The 26225-nt window shown below is 34.6% G+C and overlaps 1 protein-coding gene across 7 annotated transcripts in view; it reads right to left on the bottom strand.

The window, feature by feature from the left end:
* Positions 1–26225, bottom strand: part of CLASP2 (cytoplasmic linker associated protein 2) — a 153051-nt gene that overhangs the window by 27397 nt on the left and 99429 nt on the right. For 4 of the 7 annotated variants that reach the window (XM_067291310.1, XM_067291311.1, XM_067291315.1 and 1 more), the window contains 7 exons: positions 25519–25542; positions 20652–20753; positions 14532–14702; positions 13479–13586; positions 8677–8783; positions 5052–5296; positions 4336–4399 (listed from right to left, as the gene is read on the bottom strand). In XM_067291310.1, the coding sequence (XP_067147411.1) occupies positions 4336–4399; positions 5052–5296; positions 8677–8783; positions 13479–13586; positions 14532–14702; positions 20652–20753; positions 25519–25542 (821 nt within the window). The remainder of the gene's footprint in view (positions 1–4335; positions 4400–5051; positions 5297–8676; positions 8784–13478; positions 13587–14531; positions 14703–20651; positions 20754–25518; positions 25543–26225) is intronic. The other 3 variants (XM_013948160.2, XM_067291312.1, XM_067291313.1) reach the window with 2 other exon arrangements.

Raw genomic sequence — 26225 nt, 5'->3', positions numbered from 1 at the left:
TAAGTAAATAGTTTTTTTAGTGTCTCTCACTAATTTTACAATTTTAAAGACTTCGGTGAAATCACAGTATATGCTCTGCATCAGCATGGCCTATGGCATTCCTGTTTCTCGGGCAACCACAGGAGCGTTTGGGCTTAATGTCCAATTGCTGCCTTAATGTCCAATTTCCTCCAGCAAATAGCTGGGCACAGAAGTAGACCTGCTGTTATGATTTAAAGAGGGTTGGGGGCATATTGCCTCCTGAGTCTTTATGACATAGGTACGAAGCTGGAAATAGCTGCTGCCAGGGAAGGGCTGGAACCCCACATCCTCCTGCAGTTGCCCTGGCTTGTCGTAAGGCCAAGTTCTGCTGTTGTCTGCTGGAGTGGACAATCCCAAACCGTGATCATACCTCACATGGCCACAGAGACCAGACCACAAAAGTGGGCTTTATTCCACAACACTGATCTAGCAGGGAAGCATACTGCTGCATGCCTTCATGGCTGAGGATATCAGACCTCTGTAACTTTTCATGTTGATAGTCAAGCCAAGGTAAGAAATTCACATCACAAAGTGAAAAAAATCCACACAGTTAGCTTGAAAAGTAGTGCTTCATAAATTAACATCAGAATCAAAAAGTAAATTCAGATTCATCAAGACCAGAGAGAACCTTTTCACAGGAACTTCAAACACTGAAAAGCTGTTTCAGAAACAGAAGAAAACAAATCCTACTCAGTATAAAGCCCATCAAGATGGGCTACTTTAAATGACTTCCCTTTTGGGGAAAACTACATCAATGATAATAACTTTAAAAAAAAATCTACTTCTATCTCCACAGCTATCTTCCTAGATTTTTATTGTAGTCTGAGGTAGAAGCATTGACCTCCCAGTAGTGGGAAGAAACTTTCATGCTCAGGATGCAAATAGCTTCCGTATTTGGCTAAACTGAAACAATATACCAGTTTGTGGATGCACAAGCAGCAGGCACAATTATATGGTCTAAGCAAAACCAAACCAAACAGCACTTTCTGTATTCCAATATGATCACCTTTGGGTTTTGTAGGCCTAAAACATGGGAAAAACACACTGAATTCAGGCAAACAAAAGCAGAAATTCTGATATTATGAAGATTACACTAGAGGTCTTACAACTATATTTAAAACTTTTCAAATTGCTAAGAAATTGAATTATTCAGGTCAGCAAGTTTACAAACACTGCCTGTTTCTTAAAGTTTGCAGATACTTTGGTACACAAAACTTTTTCATTTAAAATCTGCAAGATGAATGAACTGGTTACATTACATTTGATAGAATCACGCATAGGCCTTATGATGCTTTAAACATAGAAAGTAGTTTAAATTACAATCATTATGAAGTGAATTATGAATCACTATGGCAGAAGTGCTTCAAAGATCCCGTGCCAGTTTAAGCTGTTAAAAATAATGCAAACCTTTAAACTGATCAAAAACACATTCGTAACTGATTACTGAATGTTTGTTTGCACGCTTTGCTTGATCTTAGCTCCCTCACAATGAAGGCCTGGAAAAAACCTCAAATGAGGGTTTTTTGTTTTTTTTTTTTTTTTAAATCATACCTTTGTGTCTTAGCCCAAGCATGAAGAATCTAAGCAAGCTGTAAGAGCATCAAAGTAAAGGATGAATTTGGAATGGAAAATGGAACTCAACCACCTTTCGTCTGAACAATGAACGTGGCTACTACAGTTTTTGTAGTTTCCATTTTTATGATGCAACTTAAAATTCTGAAATCAAGCTTATAAACTTGAAATTTATAATAATTTGATAGTGGAAAAACAAACAGATATGAAAATAATTACAACTGATCTACCTTTAAAGTGAATTATTTCAGATGTGCCAACCACCACAATATAAAGCAGGAACGCGTAACCAAACAATGTCAGTTTAATTAGTAGATAAAGCACATCTCAAAACTTTACCACACAGTTTACATAATTGCATATAGCATTTTATGATTGCAAAAGGCTTGACACTGCATGAACTCTTGGGGGAAGAAAAATAGAGAAAAAGGGTTAATTGCACATTCATGCAAATAAGGTTAGGCTTCCAGCAAATATTGAACCAACTTACTCTCTAAAGAGAGTTCCAACACAGGGGACAGCATGCAAAAAACCCAAAAAACAAACAAACAAAAAAAACAAAAGAGGGAAAAAGATAAAAACACACAAATTAGTGGCCATCAATACAAAGTTCCTGTATGGAAGACAAAATAAAACAAAACAAAAAAGGTATTTCAAAGCTTTTATAACAAATTTAGTAATCTCATTGGGATATCCAAACTATTTTAGAAGTACTTGGTATTTCCTTTAAATCGTTTTCCCATGCTCCCCTCCAAATGATATTACTCTGTCTTTCCAATCAATTCCCTGCATCCAGCTATCATGTTAACATAAAACCTTTAAAAAACAAAAGCGATGACAGTAATTCCTACAGGCAGTTGTGGGGGGGGGAAATTAAGATGAGATTTGTACAGCCATATAGAAATGTGAGAAAAAGAAAAGAAAAAAAAAAAATCACAGCTTATCAACTCTAATACTTAGTTTGAAGTATTCTCCTGATCATATATTGATGAAATAATAATAATTTTGCAACATCAAAAAGCAGGCAAGCCTTCAATGACTGGAACTGGTGCTAACAGTACTGTTCATACATAACAGAGGCCAAATTTTAGAATTCAAAGCAACATTACTTTTATGTCAGAATACCCCATAATCACAAAGAAAAATTATCAAATTGAATGCAGTAATTCAATATAACATTTATAAATGCTTAATGAAAAGTTAAAATGCTCTTGTGACACCTAAATTTTGCAATGTTTTCACTGTATGCCTCCCTCCACAAAATACAATAATCTCCACGGCAGTACTGATATATGCATGGGTGCAGTATTAATTAACACAAGAATAAACAAAATTAAGCAAAGCTGCTATTAGCAATTTTGTCATTACTTGATTTGGAAACTGATAGTATTTCAATATTTAATTTTCTTTTCTCTCCTCTGACTTAAATGTTCCATCCTTCTATGGCATGTTCTCTTTGATTTCTTTGTTTCCCTTTGTCTTTTTTTTTTTTTTTTTAATTTTTGCAGTTTGTGAACAACTTTAAGACCGTTTTCCTGTGTGCAATGCAAATCTCTTCCAAAATACATGGTATCACAGACAGCTATATCACTTTTTTAACTTGCTATGTCGCTTTTTTTTAATCTGTCAAGACTTGGTATCACTGAGTTCAGTTTTCAATCAGAGCCATAAGGAAGACTAGAAATGTTTAATGCTTTACATAATCAAAGCCATTTTTGAGAATTCTGTTAAGAAAAGCCAATATTTGTGAAATAATGGCTTTGTTTTGAATTGCTATGGGTGATCTTTTTATCAGTTCTGAAATGTGGACAGAAAGAAGGCATGTTATACTTGACATAAAACAAATTTGAGGTTTCTTCCAAATATGCCTGTAATTTGAAGTAAATATGAAGTTACATGTTTTCTACATAATATCATGATAACTTTGTTCAGCTCTGTATTTACCTGTAGTCCTTTTGCTAATGGAAATTATTGCAATACATAATATACACATACATGAAGTTGCAGTAGTAACCCACCTCCCACACAAAAGTCTTAAAAATACAATCAAGAGATGGTAACTCAGTTAAAAAAGATTAAAAATGGCTTTAGAAAACAAGAGATTATTCTAGTGGTTATATCATCCATACTCAGTGTTTACCAAGGTAAAAGGAATAAAACAGCACATTTTCTTTTATTACTGGCAGCGATATACTCTCCATCTTACTTAATGAAGTTTAACAATGGTGTAAAAACTATTCAACAGTCTCAACTTTCAGTTTTATCTATGAAACTGAAGGAAGATATCATCAATATGCAATATAAAATACATACCCCTGGAAAGTAAGTAAATACACATTTGGCATAGTTCCTCAGATTCATCATGTACAATTTATTCATAACACTTTATGATTTAAACTATTGCGCTAGGGCTTTTTGTTTCTAACCGAGTGAAAACCATTAGTCATGTCGACATGACCTTTCTAAACATCATGGATTTTTAAAAAAAGAACACCTAAGAATTTTGAACACTGACCCTGTGGCACTACTTTAATACTCTTCAGTTAAAATTACCCTTCCCTTCATTTCAGTAAACTTGCAAAAAGTAAGGTGGAAAATTACATTTTTCAAAATCTCAAATCATTAACTGTTTACAGAATAAACAGTTTGTGGAACTTTTACATGTGCAAATAGCGCTGACTTATTTTATTATTAATGTATGTTTTCAAATGTTTACTACAAGGAAGAAGAACCTAAACATACCTTACTGTGAGGATCAGCAAACATCCTTGTGAAGATTTCACATAACCTTTTCAATTCAACACGACTGTCAAAGAGATAATACGTTAGTCAATTCTCCTACTAATACTCTCAGTACACTAATGCATAGCAATCAGTGACACCAATTCTAAGTATTGAATCAAAATAATCTAGTAAACAAATTACTCAGAAAAAAAGCACTTCGTCTAAGACAAGTATAAAAGAGTAAAAATGTAATGGAATTTAAAATATGACTGTTAACCTAGATACATGTCTTCAAACTAATTCATATATCAAACCAGAGCAATGCTCCTTTTAAATTCCCATTAACAACTACCTAAACATAGCGCAAATGACGAAAAAAAACTTTCTTAGTAATTAGTTTCCTCTGAATAAATATCCTATTGAATAAGGCCTTCCATCACCACTATAAGCAACCACTTTACCCATACAAATTGGGATTTTTTCTTATTTTAAGGACAATTTGATTTTAAAGTCCATTTGCTAAACTGAGCTTTGTAAACAGATCCTATACACTAGAGGTCAGAATGGAAACTAGTTTCCTCAATCCTTCCCCATGCTTACTCTCCGAGACACATACCCTGCTCTCCCTCTCCCCATTCTTCCATGCTCTTTAGAACCTTAGCCTCCTTTCCTCCCTTCCTTGCTTTCCTCCAATCTTGAAGTAAAAATGTTTTTCTATTAATGCATCTTCTTACCTTAAAGTTCTCTGGTTTTTTAATAAATTTTGCAGACCTAGAAGACCTTCTTTTCTCTCAGACCAGTTGGAGCTTGCGCAGCGATTTAGGACTTCCGCCACATCTTCTGTCTGTCTCATGTATGTTGGTATGCTTCCATTCCTAGAGCTGTAGGACCTTTCTGAACAGGCACTTGATGCATCGCTGTTGGCATCATCATCTGAATACATCCCATAGGACTCATACCTTCTTCGCACGGGCTTCTTCTATTGTACAGAGACACCCGACATTAGTAATGATTTTCAAAGTATCATCACACATACCTATATCAGTAGAATGACCAAAACTTCCAATAATCACTGTGACCCCTACTCTCTTCAATGACAAATGGCTCCAACTGTTCAGCAAGTCAAACCAAGTTAATAAAAATATTTTAAAGCTGTGCCGATCCCTTAGGATTCCAAATATAAAAGCAAAATGAATGCAGAGAAGATATACATTTGATCTAACATTCAACTTTATATTTACTTGTAAAAATCTGTCAAACTGCGTGAGGTAGGATGACAAAAACTGTATTGAACAACAGTTATTTCACTTAACTTTATGCATATTAGAGAATATAAGAAAAAGATCTAAAATGACACATTCCACCATTTTAACTTATTTTGTACCAAATGTTAACAGTAAAATATTAGACTATTGAAGAAAGAAAATAGTTTCTATACCTTAGTCCGTATGTCTCCTAAGAGCTGATAGCAGTAAATTATTAAAGAGAAACAGAGAAATTGAGAACAGGGAGGTAAGGCATAGCAGTACTGTGACTATTATGTTACTTACCACTGGAAAATATAAAACCTTACTGTAAATTTCGTTCTTAGCTCTCAGTACCTGATTAGCATACCACGCATTACCAACAAAAGTTTTCAAAATTGCCATTTCCAGAAAAATATTACATATCTTCTACTAGTTCTTCACAAAATAAACCTCTCTGTCAAAATCTTTTTGTCTTATGCAGAGTTACTTGGGTTGGAAGATTTAACACATGCAGTCAACTGCTACCTAAATAGGAAACATTCATTTAAATTTTATTTTTCCATCAAATTCTCCATCTCTGTCTTTCTATGTAGCTTCATTTCAACACCTAAAACCCTTAAATTTTGTCACTGCAACAATTACTACTGAAGCCAATATGTCCTACAAAAAAAATTATATAATGCAAGATCCCAAGCCCTCTAACAAAACCCTAAAATCAACATGCCAAAGGCTAGAGAAAGAAAATGCTATCATAACAGCAAAAATACATGCCTCTGCAAAAGAACCTTGCCATTCAAAATCTGAAGTTGAATCAAAAAAGAGCTACAAGTGCTAACTAAGGGAACATTTTTCCCTTAGTTATCATTGGTATTGGTATCATTGGTATTAGCACAGGGTTCTCATTTTTGGTTGCTGAATAACTTAAAGGACATCTCAATAGAAACTGCTCAATACATCATGTAATAAGTAACTTATTCTCAATAGTACATGCACACCTGTACATATAAGAGAATAAAGGCAGAGATAAAATCACAAAAGCATGAACTTTTTTTTTTTTTTTTTAAAGGTCACCATAAAAAGTAAAGATTTATGAAAACAAAACAAAAAAATCTGAAGTTTCAAGGATGGCTGGGAAGCTCTTTACTTTGGACTTTTCCTTACAGGCTGCATTGGAGCAATAGGCATAAAAATATGTCAAGACCACCATATTGTTGCATTTCGTGCCTCCTATATTCAAAAGAGATCCGAGCCCGAGAAATGATGATCCTCTGGCTTGAGTGGTATTACTTATAGTTAAATATAGTTATCTTGCATATCATAAAAATAGCAATCCAATCCAAAACAGTTTTGATTTTTAATTTACATGTGTCAGGACTCTACATTCTACTTAAAAACAAACAAACAAAAACAAACAACCCAAAACCTCACAGTTCTGAGTGGGGCTCCAGTCTACGGTACAACAAAAAAGGGGATTCATAACCAGATTTCCATCTAAATGGAGCCTTCTGCACAGGACAATCTATATACATTTAGAGCACAGTAGGCAACCAGACAAGCTAATATTACACTGCTAAAATTTTATTCTAGATCAAGTTCTTCGTTACAGTAGATTCCAGTTAAAATACACACAAAATTTTCTCTTTACCTGGATGCAAAATAGCATGATGCTTTTATAAACATTAATACAAACCAGTTCATATGAATTAACTTTATTGCTTCAACAAAACAGGACACATTTAAGTCTCAAGAGCACTCCCTGGAAGCATGGGTTTCTCCTCAATTTGTATCTCTAGTACATGCTTTGACAAGCTAAAATTTGAATAAGCTATGAAGCTGCTAGAAGCACTACAGATAGTCTAACAGCAACATAGATAAATCTATCACAGAGGTTTTCACATTACAGCCTGCAGACTATTCATGACCTGTGGACTGCTTTTCTATTGTACCCTATCAAAAGGCAATTAAAAAAAAAAATCCAGATTGGGTTCAAGTTTACTAAATAGCATTCCAGATCTCTGCTGAAAATGCTCCCCACATATACACCCCACAATACACGATCAGCCACACTACAACCTGTGAGGCAGGATTTCATGGATGTAATCATCTCTATGCCAATGGAGGCACACAAATTTTAAAATAATGTGTCAAGACGACAATACTAACCAAGAAACCAATTAATTGCCAGACTTTATGAACGTGACTGACTTCTCTACATTCTTTTTCCTTTAAAAATTTGTTTCTCTCTGAATCCAGTCGTATCTAGCTGTTCTTAAATTTATCAGTCTAATTTGTAGTTTTTTACTAGTATTTCAAACAATCTTTTTGTTATAACAGAGTAATAATAAATTCCTTAAAGCACTCTGATAGCTAGATAACAGGTACATACAAATACGTGATGATATGCAAACATCAGTCTACAATACATAATAAAAATTTAGAGAACTCACAGTATCAGTATTCTAAATTAATCAAAGATTTCAGTTGGCTGATGTAAAGTCAGACTAACAAAATACGTAAAGCACACTTTCAGCTCCACTAACTGGGGTACAGAGGAGGAGAAGCCAAGACGGCCCTTTTAAGGAACTGTAAGGTGAAGAATGAGAACTGCATAACCAGTTAGAAATTCAGAGTAACATTTTGAAAACAAAACAACTCAAAAACTGAACGGAGCAAACACTGCCTGCCAGGCCACCAGTTTAACTCCTCAGCATCAGCTTCACATGTTGTTGGACAAAACAACTTTAAGCGGATCCCAGGGCTCTCATCATCCCCAGCTCTGGGAAGCCTACCAACAACTTCACGCTACCCAGAACTGTATCTAGCTGCTGTGGAAAACTGCTGGTTAGTGCTACCTGCTCAAGTGGCTCCTTGAGTTGCACCAACAGAACAGTCCAAGCCTATTTCCTCTCTGCCATGGACAACAGCCATTTTTCTAAATTTAAGACTCCCCTATGGAACAAATTCCAATACTGTGCTGCAGTAATTCAGTTTTTCTTTTCTTTCCCCCACCTAGAAACCAATAATGAATGACAAATTCTTCTGCATATTTTCACAGATAGATACCAAATATTTTAAGTCTGTGTCCTACTTGAGATAAATACGAGATTCTTACCAGAGCATCTGCTACTGCTTCTTCCACATCAGAACCCGTGTTCAGGACTCGCATAGCGCTAACTGACGATGACAATCTGCTCGACTGACTAATTCCAAAGCCTGTACCTGTTACAACAGAAACGAAAAAAAAAAAAAAGTCAGAATAGCAACATAGGAGATTAATCTCACAATAGCTTAAAAAAACCCAAGCAGAAGAAAAGTATTTGCTGAACATTTTCTAATAGATTATGTAGCAGTTAAAATACAGGATATTTTTATTCTGAAGTCTTTAGTGATGCAGCAAAAATATGAACAAAGTAAAAACCAAAGACATTCACCAAATAATCTATTTCAATATCCCACAAGAAAGAAAACAATGGTTTTAATGGAAAGAACCTGGGACAGCCTTTTTTTTTTTTTTCTTTTCATTTATTTATTTTTGACAACATCCACTAGTTAATATCTTCTTCATTTTGGGTTTTTATTTAGAAAGAAAACAAATACAACAGGAAGGCTACTGAGAGTTCTGATTAGAAAACTACATGCATAAAGAATGCTCTACAAATACTGAAAAAATGTAAAACTTCTAGAAACAGAAAGTCCTTCTGCAAGTAAAAATAAAGTGATTATTGTTATGAAAAAAAAGGAATAACATGGTGGGGGATATGGGAAAATCTAAAACATATATACATCTACCTGGATTATTAAAAACACAAAAATTAATGCAAATGTTTTTTTAAAACTGAACTATGAGGATAACCAAGTGGGTGGGAAAAAAAATCCAGGATGACTGCACAGATGACAGCAAAGGGTACTCATCCTTCACCTGTAGCCCCATAAGCATCAGGAGCGTAGAGGGCACCAGTGGATCTGGAGTGATGTCTGGAAGCTGCAATAACAGGATCATATAAACCCTATCTATAACCATGGAGTCAAAGTACTGCAATAGTCGCTTAGATGAACAAAAGAATATTTATCAAAGAGATTCAGCTTTAGCACAAGAAACTGAATGCCGCAAGGAAGAAAAAGCTTCAGGAAAGCTATTCAATTACAGAACAGACAGCCTTGTGTATACTGGGCATTTCATGCCTTTTTTATGTTTTTTTTAATTTAAAAGATTAAGAACTGATTAAAAGCAAGTATAAATTCAAAGAAGAAAAAACAGGCAGACAGGTACACACAGAATCCTCAGAAATATCTAAAAAATTACATTGATGCTGTTTTTACACTGCAGAGTTAACTCAATCTTCCATGCTTAAGTTAGAGAGCCGGAGCTCATGTACCAAACAATTATCTGCAAAAAGCGACTATTGCACAGACTTAAAGTATTAGCAGCTGACAATTTGCAATTAACTTGTTCTTCCTACGTGCAGGCAAGTCAATCTCAGTTAAAAATTGCCACTTTGTAGATGAAAATTTACATTATTACATTTTAATTAAAAGTTTAAAATAATTTAATGCAAAATTTCACAGTTGTATTTCTTTTGTTTAAAAAAGTAAAATGTGAAATTGAGGCATGTATGCCACATGTTGCCATAGCTCATTAAAATTCTTTAAAGTAATGGAGACTGGGAACCAAACATCCTTAAGGACTTTTGAATAAAACTGAGTATCCTCCTCCTCCTTCTGGCACTTGTATAAAACTGGCCTTCTAGAGATCCTAAAGAAGTTCACTCATATTGCTACTATTTGCTTTCTTTAACCAGTTTTAAATTCAGTGTGTTTTTTGACAAGCCAACTTCTTTCTCCAGTTCACTTAAAATACAATTCTACAATTATGTAGATGAAACTGGTTTTGCCACTTTTAACTGAATTCAGACTTTTTTTGGTCAAACTACTCGCTCATCAAGTTGTTTAGCTATGAAATTGTTTTGTAAGTAATACTTTATGTAATACTTGGTTCTTTAGAAAGTATGTCTCATCACAGAAAAGGAGACAGGATAGAGTATGCCAAAACATAAGCGGAAACACTGATAGGGCTTTGAATACAAGTAATAATGTGATAACCTGTAATAATTTTCCATCAACAAGCCCTCAAAACTAAAGGTACAATTAAGAAGTCAAACATATAATTTAAGATGACCCTGTCTCCACAAATATTTCAAATGTGCAAGAAAAATTTCTAAGACAGTGAAAGGAAGCACTGTATTGGATCAAATGGATCTTACTTCAAGGAATATTTTTCAAGAATACTCTTTCAACCCCTCAAACAGCAGAGACTGTCTAAGTATTTACTTTTGCTTTTGTTTCGTTTTTTAAAAGACAAATCAAAATAAGGATTATTAAAAAAAACCTTAAAATAATGTATTTCTTAACTAAAATACAGAAGTTATCCTAGTCTGATATTTAACACTTACTGCATGTAACAGAAAGATAAGCAGCTCCATATAAATTACAAACCACTTGCTTCTCAGAGTGGCTGTATCTCCCACTTTGTAATCTTATATTGAGATGTGAGATTACAGAAACATTTGTACAAATGCATACAGGGAAGCAACTATGTGGCATTTGGGTCATTTTATGCCCAAAAGGGCACAGTATTTGTGCAAAAAAATATCTCTGCTGAGAACCAGACATGGTATAAATGACACTTCCCCCCAACCACATAAAACTGTCCAGTTACAGATACAGAGCTGAATTTGCCTAATCATTCCATCTTTTACTTCTAACCCTGAAAAATATATTAGTGTCTTTAATGGAAGTTAATTACATCCCATAAGACAAAACTGGTACAACAAAACACTGAATGACATTTGAAATCCATCAAATTAGAAGTGATAAAACAAGAAATCCTCTTTATTTCAGGTACAGCTATTTTTATTCACTTTGGATTCCTATACATGCTATGTTGCATTTTTTTGTGCTATCAGACACCACAACCTATTTTACTTGCACAGATTTTTGTTCTGATATGTGAACACAGAAATCAAAAACTCCATCAATAAAAATAAAATCAAGTAGCATCTGCCCCAATGACCCAACAATCATCATTATTATGGTGTTAGTTTAATACAGATTTCTTAAAATAATGAGCAGATGACTGAAAATTAAATGTAAATCCGATCTTGCATGCATGCAATAGAATTCAAGTTATAGGGTGGGCAAAAGAAGCACTAAAGGATCTGGAAAATACTGTTAAAAAAGATACATGTATAGTACAACACAATCTGCCAGCTGTGTTTTAGTAAAAGATACAAGTTTAATAATGGAGCCTGTATAATGTGTACTTTTAATTTAATTTCCCAATTAAATAGCATCTGTGTAAGTTAGCATTAGGTATTGAAGCAGCTTTCATTCAATTAATCCATACTTTCCCAATAAAACCAGAGCTGACAGGAAGCGTACTGCCTTAACAGACCACAACAGACTTCCAAGGCTAATTAGCAGTACACTCGACTGCCTCAATTTGAGAGAGAAACCAGAGATTTACTATTTTCAGAACATGTTGAATGGCTAAAATTACAATGCCCTTAATTATAAACTACACTTAAACATGAAGAAATAGAGAAGAGGGATGCATACTGAAGACTACCTCGGAAAAGGTAACTCCAGAAAAGATCAGTTCTAGCCACAATTTTACAGAGACAGTTCTGCATTATAGAAGCACTCAAAAAAACTCAACATCTAAAAAAAAAATTTTTTTTTAAATCAAAATGTGCTACCAACTTCGTAGCATCCTTTAAAAAGATACATAGAGATGAGAATTTTCCCTAAATCCTTAGCCTATAGCATATTATAGTAATTATAAGCTATTGTTCCTACACCTCATTTGTGTTTCAGAAACAGATACTAGCTTAATAATCTTGCAAAACCTTGTGTCTGGCCAATAAACTGAAATACTAAGTGAAAAGGAAACTTTTGCTTATAGTAGCTCTAGGAATGAGGACTGAAAGTGGCTATATTGATGTGAACTTCAAAAAGTTTTCAAATCTTCTTTTATTGTCTAATCTAATGGAAGCTCTTACTACAGTTACTTACTTTTAATCTTGTGTAAAAGCAGTGATAAACTTCAGAACCATGCTCTGATTCACCTACTTGGATAAGGACCTCACTACTTCTCCCATTTATTTCTAGAAAATGTAAAGCAGCCTTAGAATACAGTTCTGCTTCAGTAGATTGGGCCCTTATCTGCATTGTCGCATATACTTGCTTTAAGTTATAAGTTGTTGTTACTATTATTAAGTATATAAATATTATATGATAGATATACATAATAAATATAAACAATAAGTATAACATAAGTTATTATTATTTTTATGCATATTACAGTGATAGCAGTACAGCTAAGGAGACAAAAACGAAGCTTGTTTTATTCTTATACCTCAGCAAAATGATTCACTGATCAGGGAATCATTTTCTGTATTAACAGATCCCAGCTATCTAAACAGGGAAAGGTGGGGGATGACAGCCAAACTATACTCTCTGCACTAGCTGGTCCAATCAGTGAGAAAAGGATTATTTAACTGTACCCAAGCAATGAATACTGTAACAGAAACATGTAATCTCAAAACACCACCACCACACACAAAACTTCGAAAGGGCAGAATTGTCCTTGCAGAATTTTTCTAGGCACTATGTATCATGCAACTTTGCAGACTCTGGGTATTTAAGATAAGACTAATACTAGCAAAGCATTTATTTTTTCCAGTGTGCAACCCACTCGCACATTGGTCAGTTCTCCAAAGTAAACAGTGAGTGAGCCAAAGAAAGGGAAAATAATGGTGGCCTGCTACAAGCTAAATGAAGGAGGCATGGATTCGTTAGGTGCAGATAATGAAGGGCAAAGACAGCCATGCACAACAAGGGGCTCTGAGTACTTACCAAGGGGTGGAAAAGAGCGGACAGGGCTTGTGTCCCTGCTACTTTCACGGCTGGCCTCCCGACTGCACCCCTGACTCACACTAGGCCGAGGAATGCGGCTGCCTCGTGCTAGTATGATTCAGGGTACAGACAAACAGCAGCACAGAAGGGAGAAGACATAAGAAAAGTTGCAGTTTTAATGTAATCCTGTTTTTCAGTAAGATCAAAGATGTTTTTCTAAGAAAAGACACTGACTGGATTATATTGTATTATAAGTAGTAACTGTTTTCAGACACTTTGTTGATTGTGCTGAATATTACACTAACTGCAGCCAGTTCAGTGAAATTATTTCTTTGTACAGCTAAAAATGTGAATTTACCAACTCTTTACAGAATGATTGAAAAACAATTGAAAAAAGATAGAGAGGAAACAAACAATGAAAAATACAGAGTAATTAATTGAGAAATTGTGCTTAAGTTCTAGTTAACTGAAACAACAGTAACGCAAATGAAAAAATCCAGCTTTCAAAAAAGGAAAATATACAGTTAACACAGCTAAGGTAACATCAAAATACAAAACAAAAAACAGCCACGCCATTGAAATCAACCAATATTTTTCAATAAAGCGTAATCAGGTTATACCACAAGGTTCAGGAAGCATGACATTCATCTTTGTATAACGGAAGTATACATACATGCACACACACATATGTAGAAGACACATAAAAGCAATTATTAAAGAAAATTATCTTTTCAAAATACTATCACACTTTCATTGAATGGATGTGGGTCATTTGGGGGTAGAAGTAAGAAGAGAAAAGAAGGAGAGAGAAGGAAGAAAACGAGGAAGAAAGGTAAAAAAACAACTACTGCATTCTGAGAGGAAAAGACAAAAGTTTCAGCTTAAATTTAAAGCTGTCTCATATATCAAAGACTAGTCTCAGACTTCATGCAAATTTTACATTTTTGTCTAGAGGTGTTCTAATTTTACCACCCACCTGTAACTAATTGTGAGTTGTAGGTATTCAATACTTAAAGAAATTCTATAAAGAAACAGTCATTTAGCAATTCTTACCTACTGACAGTCTAGAAGGACTAGCTTCTCTACTGCATCCCTGACTTCGTGGGATTTTGCTTCGTTTCTGTGCTGCTGCAGGATTCACTAACACTCTCTGAACCCCTGTGTTCATAGTGGAAAGTGTAGTTGTTGTCAAAACTCTTCCAGGAGATCCAGATCTACTGCCAGCTGAAGGCAAAATGAATAAATATAAGTAACAGCAAAGAATATTAACAACCAAGTTAAAAAAAAAAAAAAGGTTAAAATTAGTAGGACAGTGGTGGCACATTGAAATGGTCTGGAAGAACTTACAAGGTAAAAATGTGAAATAGAGTAATCCGGTACAAGTTCTTAAAGCATTACATACAAGGTGGATAGAATTATCAGTGCAAGTCCAGAAGCACCTGGCATGATGTTTTGTACTACATATGCTCAAGAAACCATAAATAATATTCCTAGTATTAATAAACAGTTCTAATATCCCTAATACAAAGATTGGCATGTTCGTTTTCTAAGCTACAAGCTACCTGGCCTCACTAGACTCATTAAAAAAACCAAACCAAACAAAAAACCACACTGCTAGGAAGCAACTGTCCCTCTTTAAACCAGTGATTTCATAATCATCCACGTTCTTTCAGAGCAACAAATATCATAAAATAATTTACTATTTTTCCTAACATTTAAACTCTTCTCTTGTGCTTTTTAAAGTTTAAAGTGTTCAAGCACTACTCTCTCAAAAGCTAAATCTAAATGTCTCTGAAGACAATGGAAACATTCACATTCACTTAGTGTGGAAGTTATTCTGCAGATTCAAAGGAAACTTCTTTAATTAAACAAGCTCTAAAAAATTGATCAATACATTGTATTTAAGTATCTTACCTTCTTATTAATGAAAACTGCATATTTTAAAGTACAATAATTGTTCATTTCAGTACACGGAACTGGTCACTGATCCCTAAATTATCTCCACCCTATGATATACCAGTTACAGAGAATTTAACTTCTAAGCCCTAATGAACAATCCATTCTTCTCTGATTATACTGTATTTATACCACCAGTTCATATAAATATATTCATTCCTGTTTTAAGCTACAGAATTTAAATGGAAGTCTGACCAAATAAAAAGCAAAACATTATTTTAACCAAAAGTTATCTACATGACAGATATGAAGCTTTTAATAATCCTTTAAACATAATCAGGTAACTGTATGACGATAGCTATGCTATCAGATCCATAAGCTTATCATGCAAGATCTCAAGTGAGCTTCATGGAACACTTATGTAAGGACTATTAGGAGCAACTAAAAAGCAAATATACTACTAGGAAAAAAAAAGCCACAGGCATGTTTAAAAAGATATAAGCTGACTAAAGCTTGACAATATGGGGGGGAAAAAAAAAATCCAAAACCAAATAAAATGTGCTGGGTGGACAGGAGAAGACTAAAACCATGTACCATGCATATACTTTCAGATTCATTGTTTGAATTCAAACTTGAAATGATTATTTAGCAAAATGCTGTTTTCTAAACTATGGACCTATTCAGCAGAAATGATACACGCAATATTATACAGCCTGGAAACAACAACTGAGAAAAAGTGGGGAAATCTACAAATTGGTGTGGCATTCTGCAAAAAATAAGGGTTTGGCAATTTCGTTCTATTAGTGCTTTTCAACTTAGACCTGATACTGCTATGCCTCCTTCCTCTCCTCTCCCCACACCCCCAAGTTTTACATCTTTTTACAAAACAATAAATATTGGAAAACTGTTCATTGTACCAGAGACTCTTAGATTTTCTTAAATAGCTTATCAAACCTGAAAATTTACTCTTCTCGAAATACCCTGACGGAACACATCATCTCATTCTATTGCTTTTTATCTTTCCATCTGGCTGACCAGCACAGTGTGCCACTACAGCCTAAATACACCCAATGAAGTTTAACAGCCTGAAAATACTACCCTAACAACAACGGCATTGGCATACCATTGTCAATACTATCAGCAGTAGCAGATCTGAAGAACTGAAGCGACCTTCATGATGAAAGAGGAGGAAGTTACTAAAAAGCTATTCCAAACTGCCAAACGCCTCACAAATAATGAATATGTCTGATTAGATCAGTGAAGAGTATGGAAAAGTGTGCCAGAATTTCTGCTGAATAGGACCCTTCCATGAGATACGTAAACAGGTGATCAAACAATGACATATACACAAATTCTGTAGGCTCTTACCACCAATGGGGTTAGCAGACTGTGATCCTGAACAAGTGTAAAGGCAGGATTAGGGTAGGGGTTTATAATCCATGAAGAGGGAGGGAGCAGAGCAGATTAAAAATGGATGGCAAATGGAAATAAGAAAGCTTTAGTCATTTCACACAGGAAAAAAGCCACGAGGGAGTTATGCTAAAGCAGTGCTTTTAAGGAGCTTCCATAGCTAAAGTACTAAGCTCAGATGCTATGTACAAAGCAGATGAAGCAAAGCTGCACAAGCGAATCACAATTCTTCAGCTTTCTAATTAACAACTGGATAATACTGAAGAATTAAATTTCAATTAAATATGAAACTGTAGCCTTCAAAATTACTTTAAAAGAGTATCAGGTTGTCAAAAAAAATTTTTTTTAAGTTCAGTAGCTGAACAAAAATTACACACAAGGCCAAAACATAATTTTTGTTTGAGACAGACAGTAAAGGAACTGAGCTGCAGGTGGGGTGAACGACAAAAAAAACCTTTCACAATGGCACATTTGAAAAGACTTGCATATAATTTTGGTTTTTTTCTCTTTTATAATTCATCTGATGTTTGAAAATCAGAATTTGTTTCCATTCAGAAATTTTGTTCTTTTTCTTTGAATTAAGGCTATAACATAATTGTAGCACACCTTGCTGAATTACCTGACAACCAAACAGAATGGGAAAGGGGAAAAAAAAGAACAAATTTTTCCATACATAAGAATAAAATGACGCAGGGTGTAATTATATATGCATTTATTATATGTTACAATTTAAATATATCAGTAGGAAAGGGCTTCTAAAGTCCTAAACATAAGTATTTTTGTAAAAGTATTCAAATTTGCAAGTCTTTCATATAATGATCTTTAAACAGAAGCACAGTTTTAACCCTAAATTTACAAAAGCATCTGCAGTACAGTGGTTTTTAAGAAATACAAGCTTAAATCTAATATAAAACCTACTCTTAGTGGAGGAACTAAAACAATCCCCCTCATGAAAACACTGAGCATCTTGCTCCCAACAGTGCTGTGAAATTTTTTATCTAGATAAAAAAGCATCACCCAAATAACAGGCACAGAGTGCACGACAATTTCCCTTCACCTGTCCATTTGTATTTGCCCTGTTTATCTTCCTTAAAACATCTCAGAATTCTTATTCTCCCCCACTGAAAGGTTATAAAGAGTTATCTGAAGGCATCGGGGCTGAACAGAAGTAGTGGTAAAAGGCTAAAAAGGTAGTTTAATGTATTTAATTTTCACAGATCACATGTAAAGGCATTTAGTTATTTCAACAGCAGTTTGACTCATCTTTTTAGACATTAATACTATGAAAAGTGAATTCTCTTAAAAAAAAGCTGTCATTATTTGCAAAAATGCAACTGAAAAAGTTCTGTTTTTATTTCTCTGAATATGCAGAGTCAGTTATATTAATGACATATGACAATGATAGTCACAGAAGTCTTAGATTAATATTTAAATTTAACACCCCTGAACAGTTTATTAACCACCCTAACTTGTTAAGATTTTATCACATTCTTCAAGGTACTAGGTTATTTTCAAAAAGCTTATTTCAGAACTTTCCTAATACTAATTAAGACTATTACAAATATTGCTCACTGCTTTTCTTAAAGTGAAAAAGTGGTTTGATGGGACTGTTATTTTTTTCCCTCTCAAATTATTTATCCATTTATTCTTTGCTTACAATCTATTAAAAAACAAAACAATACAAAAATTTTGCACAGCCTTTGTTACAGGCAATAACTGTCTTTATTTGCAAGCTCTCATCCCATAAAGAATTGAGAGACTAGAGCGCTATCCAGGAAAAACTTTACTTATTATGAGAACTTTTATTAGCTTTTTTAAAATTTTTATTATTTTTTTAAGTATCTGAACCTTTCTATTTAGATTTTTGAAAGTTTTATTTCACAAAACCTGCGAATATTGAATCAAGTTTGATCCAACCATATTTGATGGAAAATGAGATCTGTCACGAAAACAACGTGAAATACTCTAACATAGAAAATCCAAAACAAACTCTTCTCAGATTACTGACGTTAACTACCTTTGGTGCTTTTTTGACCTTTGAAGTCATTCTAGTTATGATAAATGCAGTCCCTGATAAGAAGATAAAGGTTTCTGCCATTAACTGCATAATTAAGGGGTTTTATTTAAAAAAAAAAAAAAAAAGTTTGGCATAGGGCAATAATTACACCAGAAAATTCAAAACCTGTATAATTTACTGACCTTGAAACATTACAGCTGCCAAACTACAGGAGTGGTTAATTTTTCTTAATGTCATTGTTAATTTTTCTTCATTTAATTTCATTAATTTCATTGTAATTCATTTAATTCAGGCATTTAATGCACTTCACTTCTAAAAAATGTATTTGTTAAGTAACAGCTATGTTAATTCCAAAAGTGAACTAGTTTTCTGTTACCAATTCAGAAGTGAAAATTCCTGTCTGTACCAAAAAAGTGAATCTTTAAATGCAAAACTAACAAAGCTGAAGTCTCCTGCTGATACAGACTACCTATTTAATATAGTGCATGTGTGTGTATATATAAATATGTATATACATATGTATATATTCACACACATATATACACACACATATCTGTATAACTTTATCCATTCTGAAACGGTGTGCTAATGCCTGGAACACTGGTGTGTTTCCTGAGGGCTCCAAAATCATTTTCTGCAGAATTTAACCTCAGCAGATTATGTCCTTCACTCCTCCAAGAGCAGCTGTTGCTTGTGCAACAGAGGTGGCAGAAAAAGACCCCCGTATATTCACCCCTGGCCTGCTCTGGTAGTCCAGCCTTTTGATATAATACACCAATATCCCGGTTCCTGTTGACAGAAGCCTACGTACTGGCTGGACAAAACTGCAGTAGGTGAAGCTCATTCTGGCAGCTCAGCTTGGAAGACAGTAACCTTGGAGAGGCAGCTGGGACAGAGATGAGAGCAGTAACATCTGAGCACGCTACCGGTACATTAGTCGGATGTCTGTTGGAGACCCCAGGCACACGACAAATTGCCGTAGGTCAGCCAATGCATCAGTAAAATCACCACTTGCTCACAACAAGTGTTACATAATTGTGTCTTTTTAATTAATCACTGAGGACTAAGCCAACCATTTTGCATTTGTTGTGGTTTAGAGAATACTCATAGAAAATTACTTTGGATCAGCTGCCATCCAGTAATTTACTTGTTTTCACTCTTTGACTTTAATATAAGCCAAGTAAGAGATTATAAGTTTGGGTTTAATATTTTCACTCCAGGAAAGAGTTAAGTAAAGGTAACAGCTATAAAATAAAAAGAAGTAAATAGCCTAGAATTAGAGTACTGCCTAGCTTTAAATGAAAACAGGTACTTCTGACTAAAAAAAATTAGACTTTTTGAAAAATGAAAAATGAGGTTTTACAGGTAATCCTGAAGACACCATCCAGCCTACTCACTTTTCCTTATTAGTTGGCCGTGTATTACATCTAACCGATACAGAAGTTTACTGGTGGCGTGGGCTTTTCTTGGGGGGGTGCGAGTCAGGGGTGGAAGCAGAAACAGGGGGGGAAAAAGAATGTTGAGAAGTTACAATTGAAGACAGAATTTAGGGGTAGATTTCCTTTCCTATTATGCTGTCTAATTTATTTGGCAAACTAAAACCAAACCTAGTATTTCACCCAGAGAAAAACAACATAAATTAGAAAAGCATGCAAATACCACTGACCCAAAACACTGAAAAAAATACCTTCATTTTGGTCTGGCGATGATGAACCTAAGGCACAGAACAACAACTCAGTATGCAGCTTCTTTTTTTAAAATTAACTTTGACTGTAGCCATTGGTCAATGAACATATGCTTAAGCATTTGGCCTCTTTATTAGGTATAACTGACAAACAGAAAATACATACGCTGAGACTGAGAGACCACTTTAGTTCTGCTTCGTCCTCTGGAATCGGTTTTAGAATTTCCAATACCAACAGATGGTGTTGAAAGCTTTGTTCGTACACGTCCTATAAAATAAAAGTGATATCAAATCAATTTTTCCACAGTAACGGAGCAAGCAAAACATCAGAAGCATTTGCTAGTATTTTATTAACTTCCTGTAACTAAAAATGAAGCATTACATAACTCAATCAGTAAAAATTCACTTGGGATAATTAGTAGAAATTTGAAAACCTCCAAGAATTTAACAGTTGAGGGATCAAAATATTTCTCCTCTGATTCTACACGCTTCAGTAAGGAAATTGCACATAATCATTTAAACACCCTGAACTAGGAAGTTGCTTCCTACATAAATAGTTTGATTTTATTACAAAAGGGAATCATATTAAATAAATATAATAGACAATGGGTACAACTAATGTAATAGGTACAGTCATCCCACAATTACTTGTGTTTACTAATTCTACTTTTGCTATCATAAAGCAACAAAACTAACCTTGATTATCTTTTGAATAGGGTTCTAAGAATTCTCCCTAACATCATCATTCTTTTTAGAAATCTAAATACTAACTTTCCTATTATTGACAATTCTACTGCTTTCCTGGCTGTGGATGTGGTCATGTGTAATTCCACAGGATTTCCCAAGGCATTTACAGCATTTTGCACAGATCACTTCAGTAAAACTCAGTATCAGCATGAAATAAAGAAATCCTACTCTCCTCAACAGAGGGGAGAACTGATGAACAGAGAGAGTAAACAGAGTATCGACAACAGTGGAATTCACTTCTCCAGAACGCCAGTCCATCTTGTATGTGGGTTAAACCTTTGTGCATTACTGGCCATGTTCATCCCAAAGGTCAGACAGTACGATGAAATTACTAAAGACGGACCCCAGCTGGATGAATGACAAGTAACTGAAAGATTATTCCTAAAAGCAAGTACTAAAGTTCTGTACTACATTTCCTAAGCCAACCTCTCAACCAACAGAAAAACAAAACAAAAGCAAACCCAGCAGTCTAACCATAATTTTAGAAGTTACAGTAATAAAACCCCCAAAGCTCATACAGCATGGATCTAGTTCAGCAAGTAATCCAAATTTTAAAACAGCAAAATTGGAATGTTTTCCAGATGCATAAAGTCGATATTTGACCCAGACGAACTAGACACAGACTTTTATATAGCTCTAGCCTCTGTAGGCTTTCCACAGTAGAATTTGGAGACCAACCAAGTTAATATTATTCATCCAAGTAGAGGGAATAGCCATAGAAGAGAGTCTATTAAGAAGAGAGTCAGAATAAAGGAGGTTATTCACTAAATTATTAGAAAACAATGTGCTAGCAATACTGGTTTAAGTTAACTGGTCCAAACTCTGCTAGTTATCCCCGTGCAATGGCAATGTTTTCCCACTGAGGGCTGTGAGACTGCAAGGCATGCAACTGTGTTCAGAATTTGACCCAAAAAATGCAAGAATACAGAGTGCTACTATTTGGATACTGTGTTAAATTATCACTTGGAACCTAGTTTACTTTTAATCAAAGTAAAAAAAAAAAATTGTATTTGTGAAGCAAATGAATTGTTAACTCACTTAGAGTCTCTACATTTATTCTCTAGATGATGGGTTTAAATATTTTAATAGCATATTGAAAACGAATTCCCAATATCCATCTCAAAGAGACGAATAATAGTAGCACCTGCTTCCCAGAGCATGAACACATTTGATGAAATTTTCTGTGACAAGATTCACTAAAAAAAAAAAAAGCAAAATATAAAGCTCCTATATTTTTCACACTAAAAATGTTAAGCAATGACACTTCTACTGCAGACGAGAGCTTGAAAATTAAAATCATAAAGCAAAAGAATTTTAAAAATGCTACATGACAACCAAGTATTAGATGCGTAAGCTGTATGGAGTTATGAATCTCCACAAAGCCCCAGAAAGACCGAATTCTACTTTTAAAACTTAGTTCATATCAATGAAAACATGAAGCTGAAAATATTAGCTATTCTAACAGAATATTTTCTTACCATCTTCAGAAGCTGTTCCTAAACAGAAAAAATAATAAAATATATGATATTCCAAACAATACTATTTCTCTTCAATTCCTTTTTTGAGATTAATAATTTTATGAGTCTTAACAGATCTTATCAAGTTAAGAAGAAGTCTAAAGCGCTCGTATTGCAACTCCATCTTTGAAGCAAAGTGGAATATCAAGAAACAGCAATACTACATTGGTAGTGATTTACAGAAATACAGTATGTAGCACTGCCTTCTAAACTTGTTATAAAAACATTGAAAATCAATAGGAAAAAATTGTATGAGATCAAGTCAACTAAATGACATGTCCAGATCAAACAGATATTTATTCCAAATATTCTAGTGCAAGCTCTCCCGAAAATATAAAATGTACTATTATAAATTATTCCCCCAAAAAACCAAAGGACAGTGTTTCACAAACTGGACACAGATAATTTGATAGAAACTGTGAGAAAGGAGGATTTATCTGAATCAAGTCATGATGATTCTGAAAATCTACACACATGAGATCAAGTTTTGCTCAGAGAAGCTGAGCTTGCTGAAACCAGATCACACTTGAAAAAGTATGCCAAGTTTATAAAGGCTTGACTTCTGATAAAAATATGAGTCAAATGTGATTCAATTTACTGACATCAATACATAAGAATTGATGTCAACATAGTACTCCTCTCTTGCAGTTCCTTTGAAACACAAATCTGATTATGGAATAAGATATTTTCAGGTTGTGATACAAATTGTTAAATGCCTCAAAATCAAATGGTAATTCCATTTTTGTTTTCAGTCTAATACTGTTCCTGCCTTGTAAGAGAACTATGATTAAAACGCCTGTTAGTGTATTCCACTAGCCTAAACTTAACCTCTCAGCAAATTTGGCTCCGACTTTTCCCATACTGTTATACCTTCCAGACGCTATTGTTACCAGCCCCCTCCTAAAACTTAACTCAGTGTAAACTTCAGTACTTCTGCACAGAAAGTACTTGACAGAAATAGGTCTGTAGAAATGCCTCAGCTTACCAAATCAAAATTGCCAGTTGGCATATAACCTCCCCTCCACCCGCCCCAAACCAGCAAAAAAACACAACAACATCCTGCCCCGCGGGGACCCTGGAAGGCAGCTACATCTAGGCTATGGCTGAGCCGGTCTAACAGGGAGCTGGTGGTTCTGCTTCTCCTTCCCCCACCCTTGTGCCAGCATCTCAGCAGCTAAGGGTTCACTGATTGTCAGTGCAGTAAGCTAAATAACAGAATATTATTAATTTCTGTTTTTACAAAACCAGTCTTCTGGAGTTTGTTTCCCTAAAACGATTCACAATGAAGTGTTACAAAGCACTCATGGAAGAAGTGGTGAAAATACACGGCCGAGATTGGTGAGGAAAGGAGAAACAGGCAATTTCTCCTGGTGGCAGTAAGATCAGTTCAACTGTATCATAAATCTATAGCCTGGAAGTCAAGATGTGTTCATTCATCCCTACAGTCATCCTGTAGAAAAAGATTATTGTTTCGGTCACTGGTGTATCACTTCCTCCACTATTTTCAGACAAATGTACAGGACACCTCCACTGGTTTTGACTCCTGGCCTGAACTAAAGGAACAACCTATACATCTGGCCTTAAGAACCTTTACTGCTTGTGACGATATGCAAAAGCTCAGGGTAAGCATTTAGTACAGCTAGTTAGAAATAAATCCTACTATATGTAACACAAGGAAATTTGATATGGAAGTAAGTGAGAAAGATGTAATACTGTACAAAAATCTCGTTGTAGGAAAGTAGGGTTACCACCTGCAATATTTGCTCAATCTCTGCTCAAATTCTTCCAAAAAGTAGCTCAGGTTTCAGGGTTTTAAGAGAATTGCCTTCCTATTGTTTCCACCTATGTGCATATTTAGTACAATTATTTTCTCATCAGACTCAATAATCCATGAAAGGAAAAATAACATTTGCTTTGCTTCCAGTAAACAACTCACTCTTCTAAACATGCTAGGAAATTTTTAAAATACATGTAGCAAGAATTATTAAGTAGCAAACATAACTGGCTTTTAAAGTGTTTCCCAGCAATAATTAGAATGATCAGACATCGAGCTGGGACTCAGCCAGTTTCTGATACAGGAAGCATTACTTACACATACCTGAAACAGACTAACAAGTGTTGAGAGGCTGATTCTCAACTGCTTGGCAATTACAATGAAAATATAAGCCTACTCCCTAAGGGTGTTTAATACAATGAATTAAGGAAAAAAAGAAGTGCTATAACCCAGCTGGAATACTTGGTAAGCTATTTGAACAGGTAGGTCTTCTTAGCAAACTCTTCTTTAGTAGAATTACATTAGATTACAGAATTTAAAAGCACTTAAAATTAGGTAGCTAGACTCTAGATTTTGGTAAAAGTATTTTTTAAAGAGATCATTTTAGTTTTATTTTAAAAATCCTAATCTCTTTGTCAAGAATCTTCTGCTCTCCCACTGCCATTCTGGAAAAAAATCCCCAGATTTGCCTTTATAGGTAAAACTGAAACATGATGGAACTACAGCTAGTTATAAAAAGGCAGAATAACTCTGTAATTTAGTAGGATTTTTTAAATGGAAATAACATCCAATTTCCAGACCAATCATCCAAAGAATATTGACAAATACAGCAATAGAACACCACACACATTAAAGTATCAAGATTATACAGGGATTAATGAAAACAGTATAGAATTTGTTAATCAACAGACAAATGTATTAAACATCAAGTATTTTACATAAAAGATATTAACAATACTTATTAGGATTAGAGGGCAGACTAAACAATTTCTTACCATCCATCTTGTCAGAAGTATCCTCTTTGTTGAAAAAGCAGGCAAAGAAACATGGAAAACTTAGTGTGTTAGAATAAAGGTGTTCACAGCAGAGTCATAAAACATTAATTAAGGAAAATACATTAATATTAAATACTGCAGACATATGTCTATCTAATTCTTGTACATATAAGATAACTTAAATAAAGTTGGTTTCTCCCAGTCCAAAGTACACAATTACAGAATGGAGTAAAGTCCCTGCACAGGGATGTAGCATTTCTCCGTATTACTCAGATTTGAACAAACCCTTAAAGTAAAAAACTTATCAACTATTTCATGTTTGGTGTTCACCAGTTACAGAATCATCAGTAGATGTTTATATCATTGCTGTATCACAATATTTCTACTTCTTATGAAATTTGGTACTCAGCATGAAGTCTCACGTGGACTAATGGACACAAAGGGAAAAGACAGCCCAATAAAGACAGAGGAAAAACAGGAGAAAGTTTCAGTACAGTTTGAAAGCATTAAAGGTTCACCAGTTCAGCTGCAAGGCAGGGCATACATACTCTGATAATAACAACCAGAAGTAAAACTGAGTACCACTGCAATATTTAATGTGAGGCATTTATAATCACAGCTCATGTCTCCTCAAAAAGGACATTAATAATTAGGGATCCCAAAGCTAGTCAACATTTTGAATAACTAAAGTAGAGAATGTCTTCCTG

The sequence above is a fragment of the Apteryx mantelli genome, chromosome 2, assembly GCF_036417845.1.
Source record: "Apteryx mantelli isolate bAptMan1 chromosome 2, bAptMan1.hap1, whole genome shotgun sequence".
NCBI classification, from domain to species: domain Eukaryota; kingdom Metazoa; phylum Chordata; class Aves; order Apterygiformes; family Apterygidae; genus Apteryx; species Apteryx mantelli.
Note: the sequence above shows the minus strand (reverse complement) of the source record. Positions and strands in the feature narration are given on the sequence as shown.